This window comes from Amblyomma maculatum, chromosome 11, assembly GCF_055883805.1.
Source record: "Amblyomma maculatum isolate TAMU_Amacu chromosome 11, ASM5588380v1, whole genome shotgun sequence".
Taxonomy (NCBI): Eukaryota; Metazoa; Arthropoda; class Arachnida; order Ixodida; family Ixodidae; genus Amblyomma; species Amblyomma maculatum.
Genome location: NC_139354.1, coordinates 23,068,480 through 23,095,424, shown reverse-complemented (window position 1 = coordinate 23,095,424; position 26,945 = coordinate 23,068,480). Strand labels below are relative to the sequence as shown.

Sequence of the window (26,945 nt, the reverse complement as noted above, 5' to 3'; positions counted from 1 at the left end):
AGTCCCTCCGCTGGTTTACATGAGCGCAGGTCCGCACCTCATAGCCCCCGATGACACAAACCCTCCCCTCCAGTCATCCTCCCCCTTTCGTCAGTGTGTCTTCGACCTCCAGATAAGATTAGACTCGTGCAGGCAAACTAAAATACTCTGCCACCCGCTCGCTGGGCCGGTGGGTAGGCAGCGGAGGCATCTCGCTGAAGCGCAGCTCCTCAGAAGCGACTCACGTCTTCTTAAGAGAGAGAGAGAGAGAGAAAGAGAAGGATGAAAGAGAATGTCACAGCCATCTTCATTCGGCGTGCAGTGTCCCCCTCCTTCCTTGCCGAGGTGTGGAAGGGAGGAGAGGCGGGATGGATTGAGGGAAGTAAAAGAAAAGAAAGATTAAAACAGTAGCGAAAGTGCGGCCCAGAGTCTGCGGGGACGCGGCATTAAGGAGACGGTATAGGCTAAGCTGGGTGGCGGGGGCGAGCTTGAAATAACACCGACGCCGACGACGAGCCTGACTAGGTAGCCGTTCTCTTTCCGGCGACTCTTCTCACGTCGCAGAAGAGGACCGGGCAGGCAGCGTCGTCGGTGGCTTTGGCCAGTGGGAATCTGCACCATTAGTTTTCGCTACAAGTCGCGGAGGTCTTTATTACTACATAGCTACAGATACCCGTCATGAAGGACTTCAACGGCAAGGTGGCCCTCATCACGGGAGGTGCCATGGGCCTTGGACGAGGAATCGCCGAACTGCTCCTCCAGAAGGGCTGTAAGGTGCGTGACCTCTGCTCAGTGCAGTCTTTGTCCGCGACCCTCCCCAAGTCAGTAGAACTGTGTCCTACCCATGGTTTCGGATTTGTAGCGTCTCTGAAGACTACTGCAATTGCGTGGATAGCCCTGTACAGTGGCGGGTAGTACCGGCCATTTGGCAAAGCAAAAGGCAAAATGCACGAAGAGAAAAACAATACCTGCATGGCGAGTATGGAATTAAGAGACTGAACTTATTAACTAAATAATGAGATCAAACTTGCTCTTCCCAAAAGGGCGATGAAGTAATTCACTATATAGATTAAGTTGCACAATGACTTGCATTAATTCATTATAACTGATTACTACCAGAATATTCTTGCTCACGTCAGTAGCTTTCCAAAGATATATCACATGGTTTAGTGAAAATATTTTACGCGGTTTGATTATACTTCACTATTACTTAATTGTATTTTACTAACCAGTGACTTCTCTCCCGCGGTGGCTCAGAGGTTAGGGCGCTTGATTGCTGAACCGAAGAACGCAGAATCACAGCACACAGCACTGTCACAGCACTGGCTTTACGATGGAGGCAATAAGCAAGGCGCCCGTGCGGTGGGCGATTTCAATGTCCGTTAAAACACCCCTGGTGGTCTGTATTTGAATTATAGAGTCGCTTATAGCCTGAGTCGCCTTAGGATGTTGGGCACTATAACCGCGCGAAGCTAGGCAGATAATATCTTATATGCTTGCGCTTGACACTAAATATAGAGTTCCATATACATACAACACACTCTGCTTAACTGACATTGCATTGCATCACCATTGCATCACCAGGAACAAACTTTGTGGGCACAGAAGAATTATGTTATAGCCTATCTTACAGGAATTCGTTTTGAGAGGCGGGAGAGCGGGAACTGTTTAGTATACGGTACCGCCCCCGAAGTTCGTATAAGGCTTCCTGTCTTCAAGGTTCAAAACGTTAAGATGCCACTGAAATAAATATACTCACTGCGACAGTTTAAGGCTTATGTCGATATGCTGCTGAAGTTTGTGGTGCATTTCGGTCGACAAAAAATGTAAAAATGGCGGTGCAGCGAGGTTTCGTTCGCAAAGTTTATGGGGCAGAGAGTCTAAACGTGGGGTGGGCTGAGACAAAATATACCCATTCGTGTGGCCTTGACCGACAAGGATTCACCATAAAACAGTCACACAGAAGAGCTAAGTTCGCTTTCGTGCGACCAAAGTAGCGCACTGTGGCAGTAAATAACCCAGAAAACCTTCAAGGTGGCTTGAATAATAGTTCCAGCTTAGCTAATATCACCAATAAGGCATTTTCTTTCGTGGTTGTCCATATTATTGTGAAATCAGTTATCAAAGAACTGACGTACGCTGAATGGAGCCATCCTATGCCATGCAAAGACTTCTCAAAGTTCTCTTCCAGATGCCTTCGGCGCTGTGACACACGTTTTGTGTGCAAGTGCTTTAAATATGAACAACAGCCCTAGCACATTCACTGCAAACAATCAGATATGCATTCTAGAACAGCATACGCTCTTGAGCAACCAAGGAGCATTGAAGCTAGAGCCCGTTGGACAATAGAAACCGTCTTTATTTTGGTGTTGCGCCAGGTTTCGCAACGGTTCTTTATGCTTGGCTCTGGACAAAGCCCGGCCACTGCTACCGGCATACCTTGGCAGCGTCTACTAGAGCCAATTGAAAACCTTTCCTCATGTCTGCTGCAGATATAAAACGCTTTCCCTTTCCCTACATGAAGTAACCACTCTTGCGAACTGAGTAAGCGCCAAAAAATTACCAAATACGCTTCACAGTTAAATATAGAAATAACGTTCGATATTCCCCGTATATCTGAAGAAAGTAGAAACAACCAACCAATGACCATCTCCTCATTTTGCCGTGTTAATCGAGGCTCTAAGGTTGCCGGGCGTGGATTACGCGATGCCTACCTCCCTTTTCCATCATCATCCCCAGTGTCATCACCACTCTCACTACTCCTGTCATCAACTACTGTCAACGACCACTGTCATCAGCAACCGCCAGTAGCTATACTCCTCCGAATGAGCTGCATTTGCCCTTACCCATTGTCAACGGCGGACATGCTATCCAAACATGTTTCCTATATCGTTCCACCAACCTGCAGCTACATGTGTTTTTACCAAGAAGTTTCTATCTGCGCATGACCAAATGACACTAAATCGGTTATTGTCTGCTGGTTGCACTTTCGCGAATAATTTGTTTCGCTAATTTTCATTTGGACGTTATTAACCAGACATTCTCTGTAAACAAAGCCGCTTTTTATTTTATTTTATCTAGGCTTAAAATTTCTTCCAGAGGCTCCTGCAACCTTCTTAACGCTTCAACTCCAAAAGAGATGCGCGTTGAATGATTGTTGCGGTTGCAGCGTTTTAACCAACCTTCTCTTTTTCAACCTGGCCAATCTTGGCGTGAGTCCCAGTCTGCTGGCTGAACCGACCCCACTAGGGGGTTTCAAATATATTTTAAATATCTGAGTTGTTGTGAGCTTTGATAATTCGATTTTGTGCGTTACACTTGGTATCGTAAATCAATTTTTGCCTCGTTGGGCGAAAGGGTGGGGATGTTGGAAATATCATTTGAATAAATATAGAGCCGAAGCCTACATTTCTACATTTCTCTGACATCATGCGTCTCTTGAATTCTACTACAGACACTTTCATTATTCGTATCATCATAGAACTAGTCAATTATATCAAATTAGTACTTCCCTTAAACTGCGAGCGGGTTTGTTGTGGTAGCCTATGTGCTTCGGTACTTTTTAGTAAATGAAAAATGGTCCTCTCAAAACCAAGCTGCCCATAAACTATTCAAAGAAGCAGGCGTTGCTTCCGTTACCACGTAAAAAAAAAAAAAACAACTGGCCTTCAGTAGTTCACTGTACAGACGGCGCGGTGTATAACGACCTTGATACTAAAAAAAAAATCAGCAGTTAAACCACATTTTTGACAACAATGCTGGGCTTACTCATTTGCGATTGAACTTTTAAGCTTCGGTTTTTGGGGGAAGGCTCCTAACGTGTAGTTAACGTCTAGATATTAGGTTTCTTAACCACTGTCCCTCACCCATAACTAAAAACTTACGCGCCACACCCGCAACTGCAGTTCTCCCTACTCTGCGTTCTCCTATCGTAATCGGTTCCGGCGTGCTCCGTCCTCGTGCTGTCGCTGTGAAAGATCGATGTGGCCCCATTGGCAGTGATGAACTACGCCCAGTTTCAAAGGAAGGGTGCGTTAGGGTGTTGTTAGCGGGAACACAAAGGGCGCAGCCCGGGCTTTCTTGTCTGCGTGATCTTAATTGTCTCTCTCGGTTGGCTCTCGCTTTGTTCGCCTTGTTAAAAGTGAATGGAGCGCGCTTCGTCTCGTTCAGATCGACCGCAAGATTGAAGGCCTCTTGAGGACGCTGTCATGCGATAGCTGCTTCGGTCAGTGTCATTAACAATGCACGCGAAGAGAGAATACGGTCTGCAGAGGGCAAGCAGAGAATGCACGGCAGTGAGCCGCTAGCGACGGTAAAAGAAGCAAGACTACATACAGCGCGAGACCAGGCACTGCCTTTGTGAACCGCTAAGCACCACGTTGAAGGTCAACCGTTGTTGATTTTTTTTTTTTTGCGTTAAAAGTAACACACCAGTCTTCGCCTTTCGATGCTGTTTAGGGTGAGTAGTTACGAGCATTTGGGATATCAAAAGGGGCGGGGGGGTGGCATCAACTCTGGTTACGTCAAGCCTGTAGTAACCGGAACCGGGCCAGTAGCGGTTCTGTTAAAGAAGCGAAGACTCGTCAATTTGAACTCACTTAGTCGGGCGTGTGTTTTGCTCTGCATGGCGCTTTGGCCATTACGTCCAATATTTAGGCACTGAAAGTAGATGCGCTCTCATTTTCATTTTGCTTATTGCGACAAAGGCATGATTTGGCTGCATTTTATTAATGCTGCTACCCTTGAAATGTTTAAGTTTATTGCATCGTACTAACCAGACGAAGGCTCTTGAATGTCATGGTTGCAACACTGCGTACCCCAATCCTCATCCAAAAGCACGAAACCTTAAATTTACATATTTCAGCAATGATTGTAATGTGCTTTTCCCGTCTACGTATAAAATTAGCTTGTTTGAAAAAGATTTTATTCCATCATAGCTGGGGGTAGCCTTCGAGCTCGCATGAGAAAATAACATTTGTCGAAAGATATCGGGCCAAAGTTTCTTCAGCAACATCAAGTCTATACACGCTATTGTTCAAAACAGAACTATAAATGCACGAATACCTGATAATTAAAATCAATGCCGTAAGAGAATTCGTATTTCGCTTTTTTCGTCGAATTTCCTTCTTCATGCTGGAACCCCTTATACGCCATGATGTCCTGTGGCGTATGTAGCAAAATATATTCCATGCGTTTTCCATGAACGCTTTTATAGACACTTAAGTCCTGTGGAATGCCACTTACTGCACACCAAACTCAGGCATTGTTGTGCATTGTTGTGTCGACGCTTCCAACAACGAGGAAAAGTGACAGCTCTTTCAGGGGTAGGGATAACCTGCGACCTTAAAAGAGTTGTAGCTGGAGCAGCAGCGGTTACTTGAGGCAGTGATGAAAGTAAACCTCATATTTATGACCGTTCGTAGTCCCTCATTGTGATCAACCTCCTTCTACTTCATTCCCTTATTTTCTTTTTTTTTTTCCTATACGCTTTGGGGAGCTTCGCGCAGCATCACTAAACTGCCGATGTACTTCTTTCACAGGTCCTGATTTCAGTCACACATGCTACGCCCTCGTCTACTATGAGCAGTTCCCCCCGCTATGCCATTTATCCCGATGTTAAAGTACTGGCAACGATTCACGTTAAAGTGTCCCCACATTATTGTCATTCATCGAACTGTTCAGGACAGCCTTTTCAGCGCAGCCCTTCCAACTGTTTTCACTGCCGGGTATAAATGCAGGCGTACGCATACCAGACAGCAGGACAGCGTTGCGGCGCCCATGCTCCGTACCGCTAGTGACTGAGTAAGATGCAAAGGCGGTCATTGTTGCCTGGAGGCATACCAGCTCCTTTCGATGAGTAACGTTTCTTTGTCGCGAGACATCGAAAGCGATCGGTATAGTACCAAACATCGCAACGTCACGTGATATACGTTACTTCTGCATCAGAATGTACATGTTGATAAATTTCTTAAAGGTAATAAAGTGCAATTAAATCCGCGACTTCAAAATCAACCCCGCGGATGCTTATCCCTCAAATTAGGCAGGTAGTGCTTGTATACACCCATGCCTTTGCACAACATAAATAAGAGGGAGGTTCATGTTTTAAGGAGCCCAAGGGCTCCTTTTCGCAGAAAGCCCTGTGTCGGCAACGTTGTTGTAATGCGAAAATCGGAAGAAAATAAAGAAGTAATAAAGGTCTTGTGGAAACCTGAGGAGTCGGTCACGGTTCCTTCGCAGTGCGAGGAACCGTGACTCCGCCACAGAACCGCATTGCTTCTCCGGGAATAAGCGTGGGCCTAATTTATTCATTGCCTTCCAACTGTCAGGTAACGTGTAGGCGTGTGATTAGAAAATAATTACGTTAGTAATAGTTAAGCGAGTAGCAATGAACGTGTCCGCTTTGCTTACCTGCGATTCGGCGCTCGCTGGAAAATTTCTTCTATCGTATGGCGCTGCCGCAACAGATGGCGCTAGCCGCCGCCCGATTCAATGGTTTATACATCCATCCATTGTACTCAAAGCATTGGGATTTATGGACAGCGGAGAAAAAACAAACTACCGAGTTTAAGCGGGAATAAATAACTCATCGGATGTTTTCTAATTGATGCTTAAAATCAAGCAAGGAGTGAAATTCCGCCCTGCACTAAATGGAAAAGAAAGAAGTGTTATGCCATGAGAAGTGTTTCTTTGTGAGGCTGAACAGCATGAGAAGGCGATGTGAGTGGGGCCCGATAACACTATCGCGTTGATCTCTTAAAGTCGAAGCTTAAGCACCCTCCAATATTTTTTCTCTCTTTGAAGACAGCGATTAATCTCATTGGTGCACTGGCTGGAATTAATACTGAGACGTTCTGATGCCCTAGTTATAGCTTTGAACAGTTTTGAGCGATCGCTGACCGCAGAAGCATCAATCTTATTCTTTTCTTTATTTTATTTCCCTACAGGTGTCCATACTTGACATCGACGAGGCCACGGGCAAGCAAACGACCGCCGACCTCGTTAAGAAGTTTCCGAACTCGAATTGCACGTTCTACAAATGCGACGTGACCAACGACACCCAGCTAGAAGGTAGTTTTTTTTTCCTGAGCATTTCTAAATGTTGAGTGTGGTGCCAGAGGCCTTAGAAGTAAGTCTTACAGAAGAAACTAATATATGGCTACTTAACGGATTCTCCCTTTACCGGTTCACCGCTTTGTTGTTGGTCTTTGCAAATGCGGTGCTGTTATTTGTGCTACAGTGCTCTTTATTAAAAGTTGAGAGATACACCAAAAGTTTCATTGCGGTAATTTGTCCCTGTGTCTACCGATACAGTCAGAGTCATCACTATATCTGCATGGGATAAACTGTGGACTTTAAGACGGCCTAGCTGCTGATACCATTTAAATTACCCATATTGTTCAGTATAGTTGAAAAAAGATTATTCACTGGAATAAAGAAATAGTCATATTTCAGTGAAACGACACAGATTTCTCCAAACTCGCTTGCCTCTGTCTTTTTATCGTTTGGTATTCGATGCATGAAACAAGGGGGGATGTGACTTTAAGTCTCGTCGCAGAAACACCCAAGTTCTCATGCAAACAATATTTTGTTTCATGGGTAAAGATACTATAGTAACGCGACACGCGGCAAAAAACCGCTCAAGATTTATGCTGCTTTTTGCGTGTTACCTTTTTAGGGCCACAAGCGACGATATTCAAAGCCAAGCAACTATCTTACTTGTGCCTGACCCCTGATTGGCCCTCCAGATTATGAAGTTACATGCCATCTATCCTGGGGTCACAGCTATCGCCGCAACCAATCGCCACACGTGCATTTTGTGACGCACTGTAGCGCAGTCCACCGCACGTTGTTGTCTCCGACAACGTTCATATGTGCGAAAAAGCTTTCGCACATCCCACTAGGTTTAAATACGTTAAACACTACCGTTTTTTTTTTTTTCCTTGACTCATTTGCACTGCCTTGTTTCATCACGTATGATATGACTGCTTTCACACCGAACTCACTGAGACAGACAATGAACTGCGATTATATATCTCCTAGTTGTAATGTTTTCCAAAATATCCTTACTTTAAGACGCCTTTCACTTTCTGCTCGACGTCGCCCAGTTAGAACTCAAGCACGCGGAGCAAATCTCGCAGACCTTTATTACTTCCCGGAACCCGATCGAGACGGTGTGTACTGATTAGCAACATTTGCACACTCCACCTCACTGGGTAGTGAGCTGCTTAGCAGTGATCGATCTTCGCCAGGCGCTATCTTGCCTTCAGTTCGCTGACAGAAAGGTAACCAGTGACAAGGCCACCTAACGTAACCAGACACATTGTGTCGTATAGACTGTGTTCACTGAAACGCATATGTGGAAGGCGGAAGCCTTATGAACAACAGAAGCTAAGAGCCGCGCGACTGATCAAGCATGCCCAACCCTACCTTGACTATTCACCAAACGGTTTCAGCAGAGCAACCAAAGATCAAAGCATCGACTCGAGAAGAAAAGCGAATAGCATCGAAGCTACACTGGTATGGCAAACTGCAGGAGAGGGGAACGCAGGCGTCCGCCACGTAATACATATTCACGAGGCAGCGGCTTTACCGCGAGCCTCGACTTCTTGAGGCAGAAGTGGACCAACGCAAGGCCTCACGCACACGCGTCCGGCGGTCAATCCTTAAGTGCGGTCCGAATTGCTTCCTCGGAGGGCTAAGAAGAACCCTTGCGCGCTCCCATCGGGTTGAGTGGGTGCCACTGAGATTACCGAACCGTGAATTGCATTGAGCAACTACAGAATGCGTAAAGAGCCCCGACAGAAAGACAAGAAGACCCAGCAAGGAGAAGGAGTAAGCGAGCAAATGTCCAGAGCATTGAAACGGCTCAACCAAGGTCCACACATGCCAAAAGCTACATTGCTCGTTTGTGCCGCCTAGCAGCTCCTTGCTATGTAGAAGCCAGTCTGCGGTCGCTAAAGAGACCGCTCCTAAGGTGGCTCCGACGAAAAAGGGGTGTACTCATGACGTCACTAGGCGAGCTTGTTGGGGCCGCGCGTGTCTGGCATCGTGCCATGTGGGTATATGTATATGCACATGCAGTTGCTTTCTTGGCTTTCCGGCGGCGAAGCCTATCTACCCAAAGCCCTGGCACAACACAGCGCGCGCCGTCAACAGACAAACAGACAATCAAATGAAGATCAAGAAACTAAGCAAGGAAGCAAGAGCGGTTGCTCTCGGTTAATCGTCCGGCAGCGGAGAGACGGCGGTTGCGGCGGGGGCTGTGATGGACGCGTTTCTAACGTGGAACGTTGTTCTGCTTTCTTAGTTTTTCTGGTCAGAGATGGCGGTGGGGAGAGGGCGGTGAATAGGAGGCGAGGTTGCTTGGCGGGGAGCTTGGTCGGTTCCCAGGATGAAACAACGGACTCGGCGCTTCAGAGTCGCTCCTACTGTGCCGCAGCCACCGATCCCGGTGGGACCTTGTAGCACGAAATGAGAATTGCGACATACTTTCCGTTGCACACTCTTCCATTTCTCTCGTACCTACATTTCCTGTTGTCCGTCTTGAATCAAGGAAGTCGGAGGTGTACGGAGTAATCGAAATTTCTTTCGCTGGATTGTTATTTTTCAGAAGCAAAGAAAAACAAATAAACGATTCGCCTATTAAGCCACGTCCTGTACGCTCATTCTTCAACGACATTTGGCCGACAGCCTGCTGAAGACATGCTCTGCCGAAGAAAACTTGTTTCTCTTACCACCAAGTAGAATCACTATCTGTTATGAACGCATGACCATAAAACAGAAACGTTAGAGCATTATTACTCCAAAATACCGCGCAAAAAACGCAGCAGGAGCAGAACGAAACATCTCGCAGAATCTCGCGGAGTATGACGGATCTCCCGCACAAATCTCGCGCGCAAATCTCGTGTACAATTCCTTCACACGGAATTTAGTTCATGAGTGTAGAAAGGCCTTAAAACAAAGCGCAACATTATCGCAGGTTTGTCCATTTCGGGTCGATTGTTTGAACGACCGTTGAAGTAAGCCTTCTGTCTGATTCTACTTGTCAATTCCTGAAATCGATTTTGCGGAATACATTTTATGATTATTCCTGAAATTAAAGTCTGTGTCTCATAGATCAAATAAGTAAATTAGAACTCCAGTCAGAATCCTGGAGTCAATTAAAAAGATACTGTAAGCAGCGGTCAACGCATTCCTCTTAAAGCGCTCAACTAATGCTTTCTTTCGCCGGTTAAGCCACGCCGCCGTTGTTGTCGGTGTAGCAGAGGAAAAAACTAAAGTCCCAATCCACGAGTGAGTCAGGAGTGAAAGAGAATCTCTGAGAAGAAGAGAAACAAGAGCCACGAGCTCAGCGCCGCTTGCTTCTGGCTCTTCGTTCTCTTTTTTTTTCTAGGATATTCTCTTTGGCTCAAGGAAAAATACAGGGCACTTTGGCCACCTCGCCGTTATTCTCGGTGTAACTAAGAAAAAGTTTCACGAGTCAAGGATAATACATACATACATACATACATACATACATACATACATACATACATACATACATACATACATACATACATACATACATACATACATACATACATACATACATACATACATACATACATACATACATACATACATACATACATACATACATACATACATACATACATACATACATACATACATACATACATGCACACATACATACGCATTTATAAAATTATTTGCTGCAATATATCGTAAAAACACTTATATAGCTGCGCTAAGACTTCGTATTAGGAAAAATCGTAATGATCCGCGGAATTATTTTTCTTCCTCTCATCTGAAAAAACGGCCATTTTTCAATTTAAGTTTTTGCCTTAAGTACAGTTTAGTCCAGCGACAAAGATTATGCCTGTTTGTCTTCATGCCCCCTTAAATTTGCTCTTGTTCTCCGGTCTGTCCGATTACTACGCAAGTACCTGGCTGGTCACTGTGCGTTGGAGGACAATGCACTGGGCGGCGTCACAAAGCAAACCTCATCATCGCAGTAAGGAAGCCGGAATCGTCAGGACCCGCAAAGCGAGCGAGCGCCTCTCACAACAATGAGCGCCCCACAGAGTGCCCCCTACATCCGAACGAAGAGACGCGGAGACGTGCGACGCATGAACCGAGCGTCGAATACCGCAGGAATTCTGCGCCTACTACAATGCATGATAGCGCCGAGCTCTAGATTGCTAAGTGGAACGTGGCACAGCTAGCTTCCGTGTGGTGCTAATTGTCAGTACGCTGTGGTTCCCACTGACTCGAAGATTGTAGAGCACAGCAGAGGCGTGTGAAAGTGCAGACCGTGGCGACCGACAACGCAATAACCTTCAACAACCACAGTCTGCGACAATAATCCCGGGCGGACAATGAATTGACGTAACACTGATATATAGTAAACCATCGCTTTCGTTCCAAATGCAATGTAGAGGTAACTCTTCCTGTAAGTGCTATGTTTCATTCGCAGTTATGGATTTCTTAGAATGAAGTGTTCGTGCGGTGCGAGCATTACGCGAAAATTCGTAAGCTTTTTAAATATTTTCTGCGCGGCTTCCACATCCAGTAATTTGTGATCTCACTATTTTTTCTTTATCACGTTCTATTTATGCCACCAGTAGTTTCACACTTTGGTAAAAGCTGTTTATTTACTTCTTACACACTCAGTATGGTAGAATGTAGAATCAGGAGCACAGCATTAAAGGTGTTTTTCCCCATTTCACTCCAAAATTGCAATGCTACGATGTGTCTTGAAACACGATACCAATCGGCGCTATAATAAACAACATTTTAGTATTGTTCAGGCAGCACAGTACGATGAGCGAATGAAAAGTATTGGGGAGATGATTAAGCTACACATTAAACAGTAGAACGCAACAGCACTTACGGGTTCCATTTGCATCGCGTACACATAGCTCACACAAAGACTTTCTTCTTATCGCACGCAAAAATTCACTTCACGCCACAAATGGCTTCTTTTTCTATCCTTTATTTTTATTCCTTGATTTTCACGGCCCCTAGCGACCTACATGAGCAGCGGGAACGTTTTGCTCTTCCCTCAATGACGGACGTTAAGGAACCCATAAAGTGGAGAGAATATTACCGCCTTTAAATTTCTCCCCAGGCAATTTACATTTTACTTCCAGGGTATCTGGGTGGCGATGCGGCAGGCTCTCCTGGTCTTAAAGATGATGTATCGGACCATAGTGTTCAGCGCACTTTCTTCTTTGTTTGGCTTTTCAGCTATTTGATCTAATTTCCACGTTTGTATACTCTAAACAGTCCTGAATGCCAAATGCGTGCCTCTTAGTCAATAGGATAAAGACCACAGTGAATTCACTAGGTCCGCTGTTAATCAACTCGAATCAACTTAGATACAGCTTAAAACAAAGAGCGCTTGCTAACTATGGGCAGTGGTCCAGGGCGTGCATGTTATTACGCTGAACACTAACCAGATTTAGTTTTTAATATCGATACCAAACAAGTCAGAGGCATCGAAGTTTTTGGGTCTTTAATTTGGCTTAATGCTTAGCCTGTTATTTAGGTAATCAGTAAAGCCTTAACCACGGACTACTTTCTCTCGCAAAGCAATTGTGTTTGTCTGTTTCTACAGACTTAAATTGCATTCGACTATACCTATCGTGGCCTATAGACAACGTCAGAGAAGCTGCAGCACAACTCCTTCGTTTAACAATTTTATCAGCAGGCAGACTTGTGCACTGACTAAAGACAAATGCACTAAGTCCATCTAACAGAACTGATAGGGCTTTTAAACCCACTGCAGAAGAGGCACTTTATGTGGCTAATTGTATATGCTCAGCCGTACCTCAACTTGAAATAAAGGATTGTCAGAAAAGTATTGGCAGATAGCTGAACTGATGAATAAATAGTTAAAGCCTTTGTAACTGCAGCTGAAATCCATTTTCATATCAGCTATACTTAGTTATTTTTGTAGCGGTTTTTTGTATTTTATACTCTGTATGCTTCACCCAGAAACTTCTTGCCTTTCTGGCAACAAATTTGGGTGATATCGGTCCAGGTGTTTCTGTTTTCTTACACCATGTACACTGTGGCGGCAATTATGGCTCTCTTACTGATATCATGAGCACAGGGTGTGTTTACATTATGCACTGGAACCGAGTAGAACGCAGCATAATATTTTATACACTTATGCTGGAACTCACCGCACTCGGACGTAAGCCAATCGAGCTTGACGAGCTCATAATGCAGTATTAATGGGTAAGCAGGGTAGCATGCCTCTTTGCAAGCACTATTTTGTGTTTTCTGATCTTGGTGAAATTGTCTAACTTACTGCATACAATGAAATTCAATGGGCTGATTGTCATTGCATAATGTCCTGCCCCCCTCCCCATCTCATACCTTTCTACCTTGTGAACGAAACAAAATATGCATGAGTCAAACAATGACACCTCGTAAGTCTGCCGCCAGTTCCCCGACGACGTACAGCCACCCAAATCCTTAACTGGCATGCGCTATGGCCACCTATTCTGTACTCCTGCGCCATAGAGTAGATAAAACGTGCCGGGCGGTCAAGATTAAGCGCTGGCTTGGTGAGGCCTTGCTTATACTTGGAAATGTCACTGGTTAGCTCCTCTGTAATGCTAAGATTTGCAGAAAATGCGGCCGTCAAGCAAACCAGCTAAATATTTGGGCGGCTGTACATCCGGCAATGGTAGGGGTAACATTAAGAGATAGAAAGCGTGCAGAGTGGGTCAGAGAAATAACTCAAATTACCGACATTCTAGTAAAAATTAAGAAGAAGAAATGGACATGGGTAGGACATGTAGTGCGAAGAGAGGATAACCGATGGTCGCTGAGGGTAACAAACTGGATTCCAAGGGAAGGAAAGTGTAGCATGGGGCGGCAGAAAGTTAGGTGGGCGGATGAGATTAAGAAGTTCGCAGGGGTCAAGTGGATGCAGCTAGCACAGAACCGGGTTAAGTGGAGAAATATGGGAGAGGCCTTCGCCTTGCAGTGAGTATAATCAGGCTGATGATGATGACATCCGGCCCACTGCGCCGGTAGCGGCGGAAGCGCCACTCGGTATCTCCACAACGGTGTTGTTTACAAGGAGACTAAAGTGTTTATTGGGGGCAGCTGACGCGTTCACAGGAAAAGCCTTCAGGGCAAAAGGATAAATCGATGCCGAGTTATCTCAGTGTCTAGGCGCATGTCAGCTGCCGCTCCTGCTCGCCGTCTTCGGTGCCATCTCTAACGAGTGTGAGGGGCCGCCTCCGTCGCTTTATGTCCAACGGCTTAGCGTCGCATGGGCCATCAGCTTCACCTTTAGTACCTTTTTGCTTCTTCGTGTCCAGGGCACCGGGTGTGCTGGCTTACTTCTTGCTGTAAACCGGCAGCCGAGGCGTCCCTGTGGATGATTTCGAGGTCACGGATTAGGTCCTCGCTCCAGTTTCGGTCTGTTCGCGAACTTAAAGAAAAAAAAAGAGGTCCCAGCTGACCACCTCGGTCAGCCTTTACCTGTGCACTCCGTCTCACTTTCTAGCAGTAGACTGCGTGAGAACAGCTTTGTACAGTCCATCGCCTAACGCCGCCGCTTCCACTCTGCTCTGAACAAGTAGCCAGACCGATTACATTTTGACGGATGATGTAGGAAGTTGTTATTTACCCGTTTCCTCTCTTTCATTTTTTCAGCCGTAAACTATGGCGAAATGGTGTGCCTATCTCATCAAAGTTGCCTCTGTTGTTTGTTTACATACACAGCGATCCAGCCGATCCGTTTTCTGCCTACGCTTCCGGTAGTTTAGCGTGAAATATAGAGAGGAAACATCCTTACATGAACGAGTGCAAACCGGCTGGGCGCTTTGCTCGGCTGATTAAAATCAAAATGCAAGAAGATGAGGCGCTAGCAGGCACAACGCCCACGTAAGGTACATGAAAACAGTTGCACTAACAATTCAAGCTAGAGCTTTCGGGTTGTGGATATAAGCTCGAAAAAAAAAAACGCGGTTACTAGGGTAATGTAGCGTTGCCGAACGCTCCACGCTCTAGCTCAGATCACGGTTCATTTATATTATGCACTGCGTACTCGAATATCTACAGCTGCAGCAGTGGGTGGAACATGACAAAAAATACCAGCAAGCGCACAATCCTTGTCCAGTAATAAAGGAACGCTCGAAACATTGCAACTCATCTGCTTCTCTCTCAAAATAGAATGGAGCTTCCTGCCTGTACGACGCACCTTTGTCATCATCATTATGTCAATTTTTCGTTTTGCGCTGCCTCTAAATTTCGGAGGTTCACCATGATGCTACACAGTCAGGAAGATTACTTGGCGCACAGTGAAAATACAATGGACAGTTCCCTATTCATCGGCTCTAAAGCATGGTACCCTGAAGCGATGCCTAGCTCTATTTGTAATTAATAAATAAAAACGAAGCTCAACTTCTATTATATTTATTATTCAAGTGAATTTTTCAGCGCGTAATTATTTGGAACATTGGAACAAGTTTTCCAATTTGCTCCGGTCTGAAATTTTTAAATTTAATTTTATGACATTTTCGACATCTTTGTTTTCTTCATACTCCATTTTTGTCAGCTCCATATAATTAACGCCGTAGGTTGAGTAATTCGGTGCGTGTTCGCGGGTAACGACGCCAGCTCACCGCAACGAAGATGAACATGACAATGTTGCACAAATGCCCTTTCCCAACCACACACACACACACACACACACACACACACACACACACACACACACACACACACACACACACACACACACACACACACACACACACACACACACACACACACACACACACACACACACACACACACACACACACACACACACACACACACACACACACACACACACACACACACACACACACACACACACACACACACACACACACACACACACACACACACACACACACACACACACACACACACACACACACACACACACACACACACACACACACACACACACACACACACACACACACACACACACACACACACACACACACACACACACACACACACACACACACACACACACACACACACACACACACACACACACACACACACACACACACACACACACACACACACACACACACACACACACACACACACACACACACACACACACACACACACACACACACACACACACACACACACACCTACACACACCAAAAACATTGCTGGTAACCCGGTACGTGCTTTCCATGAAAGTACAGGAATCCGCTTTGAGTATAAACTGTTATCGAAGTTTAATACTTTCTACTGGTTTTCCATTTATAATCATTATAATTCCTTTGAGTACGACTGGAAAAACGTTCGTTTTATTCTATTCTTGCCTGTTCAAGAATTCTCATCGGCGCTTTCTTTTTCGAGTATACTTTCAGCTTCGACTGAGCGATGTGGTTCTGTCGCCTTGCTTTTCTATGTTGTTTTTGGCTCTCGCTGACAATGAATATCATTATACATGTATTTCTATAGTCTTTCGTACTGTATTGAAAATTGGTACCTGCAGGTTTATTAGAAAAGTCATGTAGATAATTAAGTTTCAGTGCTGAACCTAAACATTTCTCTGAACATATCTATAAAACTGATGGTTAGTGCCGAACTACTGTTCTCTATTATTGTATTTCTATCTGGGGTGACGCTGTTCAAATGAATAAGGAATAAGTCTATTTCGACAACACTTGGGGTGCTAAACACGACGTGATAAGTTTTATTTTGTTTTTATTGTTTAGTAGTTTTTTATTCCCAATTGCTTACTTGAGAACGGGTTTCTGAACGCAGTAAAATACCTTGATCAGTTCTTTGCACATTTGGGCATTGTTGCCTGCAGCAGGCAAAAAGCAGCCGTAAATACATTTTATAGCATAATTGTTTCTGCAACCGTCGTTTCTGTGCGCATTTAAGTGTCTACGGGGTTCTGGTGGCTGATAACCCTGTGCGTATGGCTTTTCCGCGAAATTTGCACCTCACTTCAATAAATGCCGAAAACCTTATCAGGGCTGGATACTTGCATACAGAAATGAAGGATATGAAATACATAAAAGCCGACCTTTCAGTGAGAGTCTTGCCAGTTTAGATTAGTGACAAAATAAAGGTGGCTCGCCAGAAGCGCAATTTTAATTAAATTTTTTTAGAAATTTTGTAGTACGCTCAATGATCATCTTTCCACGTTTTTGACGTATTTCCTTTTATGTGTGGATTGAATCAGAAATGTATTGAAGTGTGTATGTGGCATCTATATTAAGCAGACCAGTATGCTCTAACGTGTTCGATTCGTGCTACTTCTATCACCAGTACGATGTTTCTGTTAGTGGGAAAAGCTATTGGTGACAATGACCTCATCATAACAAAACACTTTGATAAAATCACTGGATTAAGTGTCATATATTTCATTATGTGCGCAACCTCCACGTTGAACTGGCACGATCAGAATCGCAGTATTTTGTAGCATCTTGAGTTATCTTATAATAGTGAAGGCTGTGCTCAATGATCAGGTTCCCATCCTATCGGGTTGGCTTAATTACATACTTTACCTTTTCCAGACTTGAATTATTCGGGCTAACCTCTCTGCCTTTTCCTTTCAATAAATCCATCTATCTATTACCTTTTCCTATTCTGTTTTTGTTACGTGGCACTGATATAACTGCTTAGTAATTAAACGTATATTTAGCTTTGTTGTTACTAACATGTGCTTGGGATATCTGCGGCATTTTTGCAACTTGCTTTTCACGTCCTTGCAGATGGCTTCAAGAAAACCAGAAACCATTTTGGTTGCATCGACATCGTCATAAACAACGCTGGCATTGCTGGAGAGGAAAACTGGCGAAAACTTTTCGCCACGAACCTTGTGAGTTTTCACGCCACACAGCGCTTATTTTCTGGCATGCACACTACACTAAATACCTTCCACATTCAATCATTCTAGAATCACCCTACCTCACTAAATCATACTTCTGTCCAATAGAAAAAAAATTAGCTGTGTACACTCTACGTTACTTATTGGAACATAATTTCAGCGCATTTACATTTCTTGTCATCGTCGCATAGTGGGAAAAAGCACCTTCCCTTCCGAGGTAGAAACAAAGAGCTCGAGAAAAGAGCGTGCTTATAAAACTTCACTACCTGGCACTGGCGCACGAATACATACCGAAAACTTTAGCTCAGTGACCTGTTTGTTATTCTTCATCATGGACTGCTACAAATGATTTGTAAGCTTTATAATGTTTTTTTTTTGTAGTTTTTCTACATCCTCACAGTTATTCAAAGTGAAAAAAAGACTCGTAGAAGGCCTGGCTAATCAGTCCATGAGTGATGGTTTTAAAGAACTAGAACACAGAGAGACGCACACAAAAAGAAGTGTTTATTCCGGATTATTTATTCAGTCAATAAGCCTTTTTGTTTCAAAGAAGCATTGGGTTTGGAAATCTGGCGCACTTTGTCAATATGGCGAAGAGCAGTAAACAGAACCTTCACGTCGGCTTTTATATCCATCTTCATTAGATTGTGTGAAACGGCGACAATGTGTGTAAAACTGCAACTTTTTTTTATTCACTCCTTGTTTTGAGATCCTTTTCTTATCTTTGGAGTGCAAATAGTGCAAGAGCGGAGTAGCCCAGTTAGCTGAACCTTTTTACTGGCTTGGAAAATATCTTGTAGCATGCCGGGGAACAGGGGTGAGGCAGCATGTCAAGATTTTTACAACCTACATTTAATTAAGCAAAGTGCGGTTACCCCTGCCTTCACAAAGTTAGATTTGATGGAGCAAATAGGTAAGATGAGAATATTGGCCCTAGGCTCATAACACCGGAAAAATTAGTTATCAATAAAGAAAACTTTAATAAAGAAAAGAAAAATAAAGTAGGTCATAATAAATCATGAATTAGCACTAAGACGAAGGTGTATAGTTTCGCAGTGCCCGTTTCCTGCAGCGTCTTAAAAGCACCGTTCGAAGAAAAAAAGTCATGGTGTGTAACTTTGAAGCTAACCCATTTAGTTACTTCTGTGTAAGTAATCCCAGATTATGTGCGAAACCTTGAATGAAGAAAAATTGAGTTCTATGCCTCATACATATGAGAACCAACGAAGATCCATACCGGTAAAACGTTATGATAGATTGGCGTTAAGGAAATCGATTCTGTAAAATGAGGAATTGTCTAATTTCGTTGTAGTTTCGAGCAGTAATAATAAGTGGGATGAGACTTTAAAACTAGTTTTCGAATGCTGATTGTAGCTAGTTGTAATGATAGTAAGGGTCATGGAATATACTAGTACTTTTCTGACGGAATATCGCCTGCATTAAAAATCAAAACTAGATATAAATTTCTGCTTGCGTTTTGTTTTTCCATTTTTCTCTGCGCTTGTGCACTTTTTGCTCAAAACATAATGGATGCAAAGACTTGAATCTGTATGCCACTGTAGAGAGCTTGATATATTATCGACTGGGAATGTAACTGTGCATACTCAGCAAAAAATATTATTTTTGTTATTTTTTAATTTCTCGGTGAGGCAACTGTGGCACCATGAATTATTGCTCGACTCAGGAAAATACAAGCTGACAAGAAGGATATAGAGTCTAGTTATGCGTCATGTGAAACCATGATTTTGACTTGTGTGAAGTTTCGTTTGCTTGTTTCTTGTATATTTTGAGAAAACGTCCATATAATATTTTCTTTCCTTGCTTTGCATGGCTTGCGCAAAAACAGGTAAGCTTGCTCTCAGCAAACATTCCAGCATTTCTTTGTCCCTCGTTGCATCGCAGGAAGCCGTTTATTCCGGCATTCTCCTTGGCATGAAGTACATGGACAAGTCCAAGGGCCAAAAAGGCGGGCACATCGTCAACGTGTCGTCAGTAACAGGTATCGGCCAGTGTAGCTCACATAGGTGCAAAAAAAGAAACAGAAAACAAATGTGGTTCTATTCGCTTTTTCAAACTTGCAGGAAACATAAACACTTAATCACACATTCAAACCAGCACACGTGGATCCTAACCGCACAACTTGTATAGAAAAATAACGGGCTACTCGAACAGAATTATTTGTTTGGATTGGTTAGCATTATAATGTATACATATGGGAAAAATATGTCCGCGCATGAATCTGCCCACGGGATCTCTCGGTTGGTACGTGGAAAAGTACACGGGGGAAAACCCCCGGGGGAGAAAAAAAAAAGATGAGCGAGAAAAATGAGAAAAAGAAAAAGATAAAAAGGGGAATGTGAGTGAAAATTATAAAGTCACAGATTCCACACTTCAATTTACGTTGAGATGGAAGAGAGAATACGGTGAGAGGATGGGACATAACGAGTGGCGGGAGGTATAATTATAGAAAGGGGTATAGAGACTCTATCATTTCATCCGTCTGCGCTGCTGAATCTATTAGTGCTAACGGACGCTCGCTAGCTCTGTACGAGAATATCAACGCTAACGCACACTATCGCTTTACTCTTAATGTCGATTCTTTCTGGTTTCATCGCGTCTTGTCAAGTCTGTGCTGATAATATATTGCACTTTAATTGAGCACCTACTCTGCTACACCAATCTTATTCAATGCTTCTAGTTTTTTTTTTTCATTAAATGTTGCATTGGTTTTGTAATCTGACGTAATAATAGAGCATACTCTGCCGCATCAATTTCGTCCAGTCTCCTGAATTTTTAATTTTTGTCACATCTTGATTTGCTTCTTTTGGTCATATATTAGCGCAGAAGCATTCGAATGGTTTTTTTATAGCTCTTATGATGTCGACAGCCATTTCCCCGCGCTATACAAATCGAGTGAAATTTTAAAGGTAGTGTCATGCTCTGTTGATTCTTTTCTTTTGCAACCATTTTATGCTTCATTCTAAAGAATGGGTTTCCTTAAATCACATCTATTCCTGTAAGCATACTCTATAAGCAAAGGAAAACAGCGCTTACGTAATTTGGTGTCTTTTAAAAAAGAACTGAATTATATTTAAATCCCATAGTTTCGAAATATGATGTGTGGCTATAAGCCTTGCTCCTTTTAATGCATGTGTTCCTCATGCACAAAGCCTTGGACTACAGACATAATTCAAAAGGCGAAAATATGCTATGCAAATATTTATCATTGTATGCACCCATAGATTAAATCCTTGCTTTTGCTTTCCCAGGCCTCTACGTTTTTCCACAGTTGCCTGCTTACAACACCTCGCAGGCTGCCATTGTTAGCATGACGAGATGTTTTGGGGTAAGTAGTCGCACCTTTGATGCAATGAGGATGACCCCTAGTTGAAGAAAACAACAATATTATACCAAAAATACAACTAAACTTGCTATAGGTTCGTCATAATTTTCATAGTTGTATAGTACACTTCTCTAGTTCTGTAATATTTTATAGTACGTTTTTGCAGTTTGCAGTTTTGTAGTACGTTTCTGAGAACGCAAAATTATGTTGCTGCTACGGGAATTTTTCTACTGTCTACAGGTTCACTGCTAAATACCGTGCAGAAAATCTTCTGTGACGAGAGAATCTTCCTTAGTGTTTTTCGACTGTGAATCACGTATTACTGCTGTGCGACTACCGCGCAATATGTACAATGTCACTTGTGCAAATGAATAACAAAAATATCTGATCTACAATCGAGCACATCAGTAAGCGTGCGACATATCTTACCGTGACACTCCAGTAACAGCAAATAAAAAAAGTCGGCTAGCCCTCTTAATGGACGACGCTGCTCTCTATTTCGTGTAACGCTAGCAAGAACACTGGCACCAACGCTGCGCGCCTCACAGCATGGCTGTGCTTTCAATTTTTCCTTTTCTGACGTCAGCTCATCAGCCTCAATAATAAACTCTAGTCTCCATTTGCACCAACTTCAAGTAATAGACAAACATTTGCGGGAGGTTGGTCCGCAAAAAAAAAAAAAGAAAAGAAGAAGGAGATGTATGTTTGATCGAACAAAAGAGGCTAAAAAAAGCTGCGAAGCATAAGAGAATAAGCGTGTCCCATGTCTGGAAAAAGCACAGCCAAGTCACCAATGGTGCACAAAACCGGTAAAATCATAAAGAGTTTCCCGTGAACACGCACCCCTCAAACTTGGTCCATTCACGTGCGCTGTATGAAATGAAATATGTTGATCGGTTTATTTTGTTTTAGACGTTTTGTTTTTACAATTTCAAACTCGACGTTTGCTCTGCATCCTCTATCGCGGGTAACTTCTCGGCAGCATTTAAATTCGGGTAAACATTTTCTGTTCGTTATTGAATATCTTTCTCCATATATCTCATGTGTGCCTAGGAAATATCTGACGTGCGCCTAGGACAACCCATAATTTCAGCCACCATCCTCACTAGAAGATGTCTGACGGTTCTTATACCTACCAAGCGAGACCTCTAAGAAGCAGTCTTCTAGCCGTGTGAAAACGCCAAATATCCGTATCAATAAGAACGAATATACGAGGCTGTATTCAGCTCCACACCTGTGCAGATGTCTGTAGCAGCGCTCAGCTTCCAATGGAAGGAAAGGTGGACATCATGACGTCATTTCTAGGAGTTGCTTTTGAGATCTGGCTTGTACGGCTAATGGGTTCACTTAAGTGGTGGTATTGTTTCTACTGTCTTGCAGTTGAGATGTCAATTCTTTTCTGGAGCATTACTCTGGCCGAGCCTTTGGCTTCGTGCCTACTGAGAATAAATGAAACCTTGTGAATTGTACTGGCTGGTAATTGCAGGAACCGCGAACTGTTCAGTGAAGTGCAGCGTTATGGTATTCCTATAAGCTCAACTAGTTTTCACACCAACGGGAGATAAAATTATAGCAGCTGTCAAATACGAAGTTCAAATTCATATTAAGTTAACTTCCGTCAAAAACAACAGAAGAGGTCCAAACAAAAATTGAAACAAGATCACCTGATTGCGTTCAAGTCCCATTTTCGTATAAATCAGTAGCGACCATTGTATTTTAGCGGTACGTTTATTTGCATTTTACAGAACAAAGCAAAATTGCAAATTGTACAAAGCAAACCAAGTAAATTAATTCACACATTATTTTTCCAATTATAAATTCTATGTGCAGTGTGTAAAATGTAAGTCAAAAGAAGTGGTCGTATGTTCAATCAGGTCAGGAAATATCAAATTGCAATGTTCCAACAATGTTGATAAGTTCAGTGGTCAGATAAGTGCTTCTCTAGAAAAATTTATGGTTAGAGGTGATAGTGCGATTAATATAAACTTCTTTGCAGCGAAGATTTTTCAGTACTTTTGGTAAAGAGTGACTAAGGTTGGCCTAAGGTGGAATAAAATATTCGGTGCAGAGAACTCAAGAAAGTTTGAATGTTTGTAGGTAATCTGAAACATGTATGATTCATTACTATTATTTCCTGAAAATATCCAATAGCTGGCTAGTTTCAATGTAACATTACGAGCGCCCGTCTGGAAAGCATTAATTCAATAGCCTTGGTTTGCACGTGAACTTTGAGTAAAGTAGAACAAGCAGCAGAAGAGCCCGAAACACTATCCCATTCGTAAGTAGAACTGTCACATCTTATCCAAATGCACGCGCATATTATTCTTCCTAACCAAGACATAGAAAATATATTGCCGTTAATAAGTTTGGCAGCTATATTTGCTGCGGAGTTCCCCAAAATATATACGTTGGCTTGCCGAGACTACGGCAGGCACGACATCATTTATAGTGAGCCACAAGTTTATAAGCGACAAGAGACGCAACATCACCACAAGATGTCCACTTCATACGCGATGGCCACGATGACAGCCTACATATGGAAACCGCGTCAACACTGCACATCAAATTGCAAATATGTGCCTTGAGCCGCGCGTGAGGACACCCCATGATAAACATTTGTGTTTCCGGTAGATCTGCGCTTTAGGTATGGCAGCGTACTTCTGCATTACTTGAAGGTGCCTCCGCGGCCCTGGTGGACGATCCAGTTCGTTTTGAAGCTTGCGATTGAATCTAATGTCACAATACATGGAATTACATTCGAGGACGGTTCTGTAAGTAGATCAAGTGAAAGGCCGCTCTACAAGAATGGCTCAAGGCTGCCCCAATGACGTTTGCTCGTGTTTCGTTTTCAGTCTGACCTGTATTTCAACCGCCATGGTGTCAAGGTGTATTGCATCTGTCCTGATCCCATCGACACGAGACTGTGGGCCCAGCTTACCGACTACTGTAAGGCGTCGGAGGACACCAGCGAGTTCGCACATGTGTACGACACCAGAATCCAACAGTGAGTGTCGTCGATTTAAGTCACTTCCTGACTGTTTGGTATGCGAATGCAAGACGCAAAAGATAAGAGGCTAAGACACAAGGTGAGGATTCCAACAAGTTAAGGAAAGAGATGAAATTCATGCCTTATCTGCATCAGAGTGCTTTAATGTTGATTTGACATTTCTTGTGGTGAATTAAATGTTCAGTTTTATAAAAGTGTATGAGCAAGCAGACATGCATCCTAACATGTAGCTCCTGAGAGCAAGTGATTAGTTGGGAGGGGAATATGTATTAAAAAAGAAATGTTGTCATTTCCAGCATTTTGTATCAAATATTTGAAACTTGGTAAAGATGGCTCCGCAGTACTCACTTAACGTCCAAATTATCTCAGATAAGAGCGATTTAGGTCAACTGAGAAAATAATTTCAGAAAAAGAGGCCTGCGTGCGCCTTGTAATCGGAAAGGAGAAATCCTGAGCCTAAAAGTGGCTGTGGTGTGGTACCTATTTTCATGTGTGGCAAATAAATTACCATGAATAGTAATCACATTTGGTGTGCACTGCAAAAGGTCTTCGTTAAAGGCGCATAAGGATAATATGCTCTGCTTTTATTTGCCATGTTTCTTAAACTGATGGTTGACTTTATGCAATTCATTGCCGAATTCTCTATAATAACTTCGCTGTGTTATGTATTGACCGAAACCTTTAAAAATTCAAAACTTTCAATTATTTATTAGCGCGATTACCTTAATAAATGTTTGACATAGTTAGTTAACCCCCTATCAGTTGTTTCTGGTATTTGATCTGATGTTGCTATTCATGGTATGAGCTCTAAATGAAGAAGATGGTAGAAGGCGAGCGTGCGAGGCTGAGAAAGAAATTGAGGGCACAACAAAAACAACAACAACAAAGCTCAAGAACCAAGGTGATTGTACGGGTTAAGAAAAAATGACAAGGATAGAAGTGAATGTGGTTGGCTTGTGATAACAACTGCGTACAGAAAGGAACACAGAATGCCTGGACGACAAATATCTGTACTCTTCCCGCTTACCTCATTCCGTCTGTTATACTCTTTTCCACAAACACAAAATAAGTATGAGCACAAACATGCTTTTTTTGAAAGCTTCTTGTGTGTGTGTTCTTCGAAAGTGATAGCAATGCGCAAGCCATTTTCTAAGAGCTCTGAAAAATTACGTAACCATGCCGCCATGGGTGGCAACACGTGCGGTCTGTGGCTCTGCTTACCCATTCCACTGCTTATGCTTGAATGCACCGACACTCTAAAGCTACTCCTACAGCAATTACGACAAAAACCTCTCTTCGCCCAGGATCCATTGCAATAACAGCTTCAGCAGTATTAGCGATGGAGAAGGCTCAGTCGCTTGTCGGGCTGTAATATTTAGGCCTGAAAAGTGATGACCATTAATTAATATTAAGTTTATTGAATCTGTAATAGACAGGGCAAAGACATTTAAGTTCTTAGGCGTTCACATCGAGGAGCATTTGAGCTGACGCCTCCCATAAACAAGATACACGCGAACATATCTAGATCTATAGGGGCGTGCTGCACAAAACAAGGCACTTAATCCTTGTCTGGTTAAAGCGTCAGTTGTATTATAACCTTATCCAGTCTCACCTTAACTACTGCTTACTGATCTGGGGTTCTACCACTAAGACTAAGATTGATAGACTGGTTGTTCTCCAGAAGCGAGTTATGCGCTGCATTGAAAACTTCGAACGGCTGCAATACACGGCCCCCGTGTTACTGAGGCACAACGTGCTTAAAATTAATCATACCACCTGAAGCTTGCCACATATATCAGAAACCAAACTCTACTAGATCCATCTAGAATATCCGACTTGCGCTTTCCCAGTAATACACGGTACGACATGGAGACATAGCTTTGTTCAAACTGCCTGCTGAAAGAACGAGTTATGGTACCCAAACACGGATGTACTCAATCCGTAACCTTCTGAACACCCACCCATCTTTCCTAGATATTATGCAGCAATTTAGATCGCCTGGGAGCTTTAAGAAGTCCTTGAAAACTTACATGCTGTAGTTTTCAATGCCATGAATATTTTCATTCTTCTTACATGCCAAACATTTATACATGTGAGAAACTTTTTTTAATTGTGTTGTATATTGTATAACAATTTCATCTATCACTTGCGCTTGCAGACCTGTGTATGAGTGCAGGGCCCTCTTCAGGCAGAGAGCATGTATACCTTTTGCCGTGTCATCCAAGACCAACCGTGTTTGAAGAAATGCTACAAATAAATAAACAAGTAAATAAATAAATATTAAATAAATAAATAAAAATTACAGTCTTCATCAGCATGCCCCCCTACTGCTCCCTCCCCTATATAAAATGAAAATTAAGCGCACCATACAATACATAGTAACCCCTCAAAAGGGTCAAGAAAATTCAGTCTTCTATGGTTTGCTCGTTCGGAGCATTTCAGTAGGCTGGCCTGTACACGACGAGAGCAGAGTCACCACTTGCTGCTGATATAAGCGTTTCGTGGTGTCCTTGTTTCCAGGCCTGTGGTGGTGGCTCACAGCATTGTACAGCTTCTCGAGGACGAGAAGAACGGCGGAGCTATGCTGTGCCTGCACAAGATCGGCAACAAGTACTACGAGTTCCCAGTTCTGGCGACTGATTGAAGGTTCTGCTTGTACAACTTGAACGAGGATTCACAGTCTCCGACTTTGTTCCCTTTAGCCACCTTTCAGCAATAAAACTGCCACT

The 26,945-nt window shown here is 43.2% G+C and overlaps 1 protein-coding gene across 1 annotated transcript; it reads left to right on the top strand.

Annotated features, from left to right (window-relative positions):
• The first annotated feature begins 657 nt into the window (after positions 1 to 657).
• Positions 658 to 26,945, top strand: LOC146173130 (15-hydroxyprostaglandin dehydrogenase [NAD(+)]-like). The gene is made up of 7 exons (XM_084584024.1): positions 658 to 753; positions 6,924 to 7,047; positions 17,751 to 17,857; positions 19,769 to 19,865; positions 21,136 to 21,212; positions 24,062 to 24,213; positions 26,737 to 26,945. Exons 1-7 carry the CDS (start codon positions 658 to 660, stop codon positions 26,858 to 26,860), a joined length of 777 nt encoding a protein of 258 aa, XP_084440150.1. The 3' UTR covers positions 26,861 to 26,945.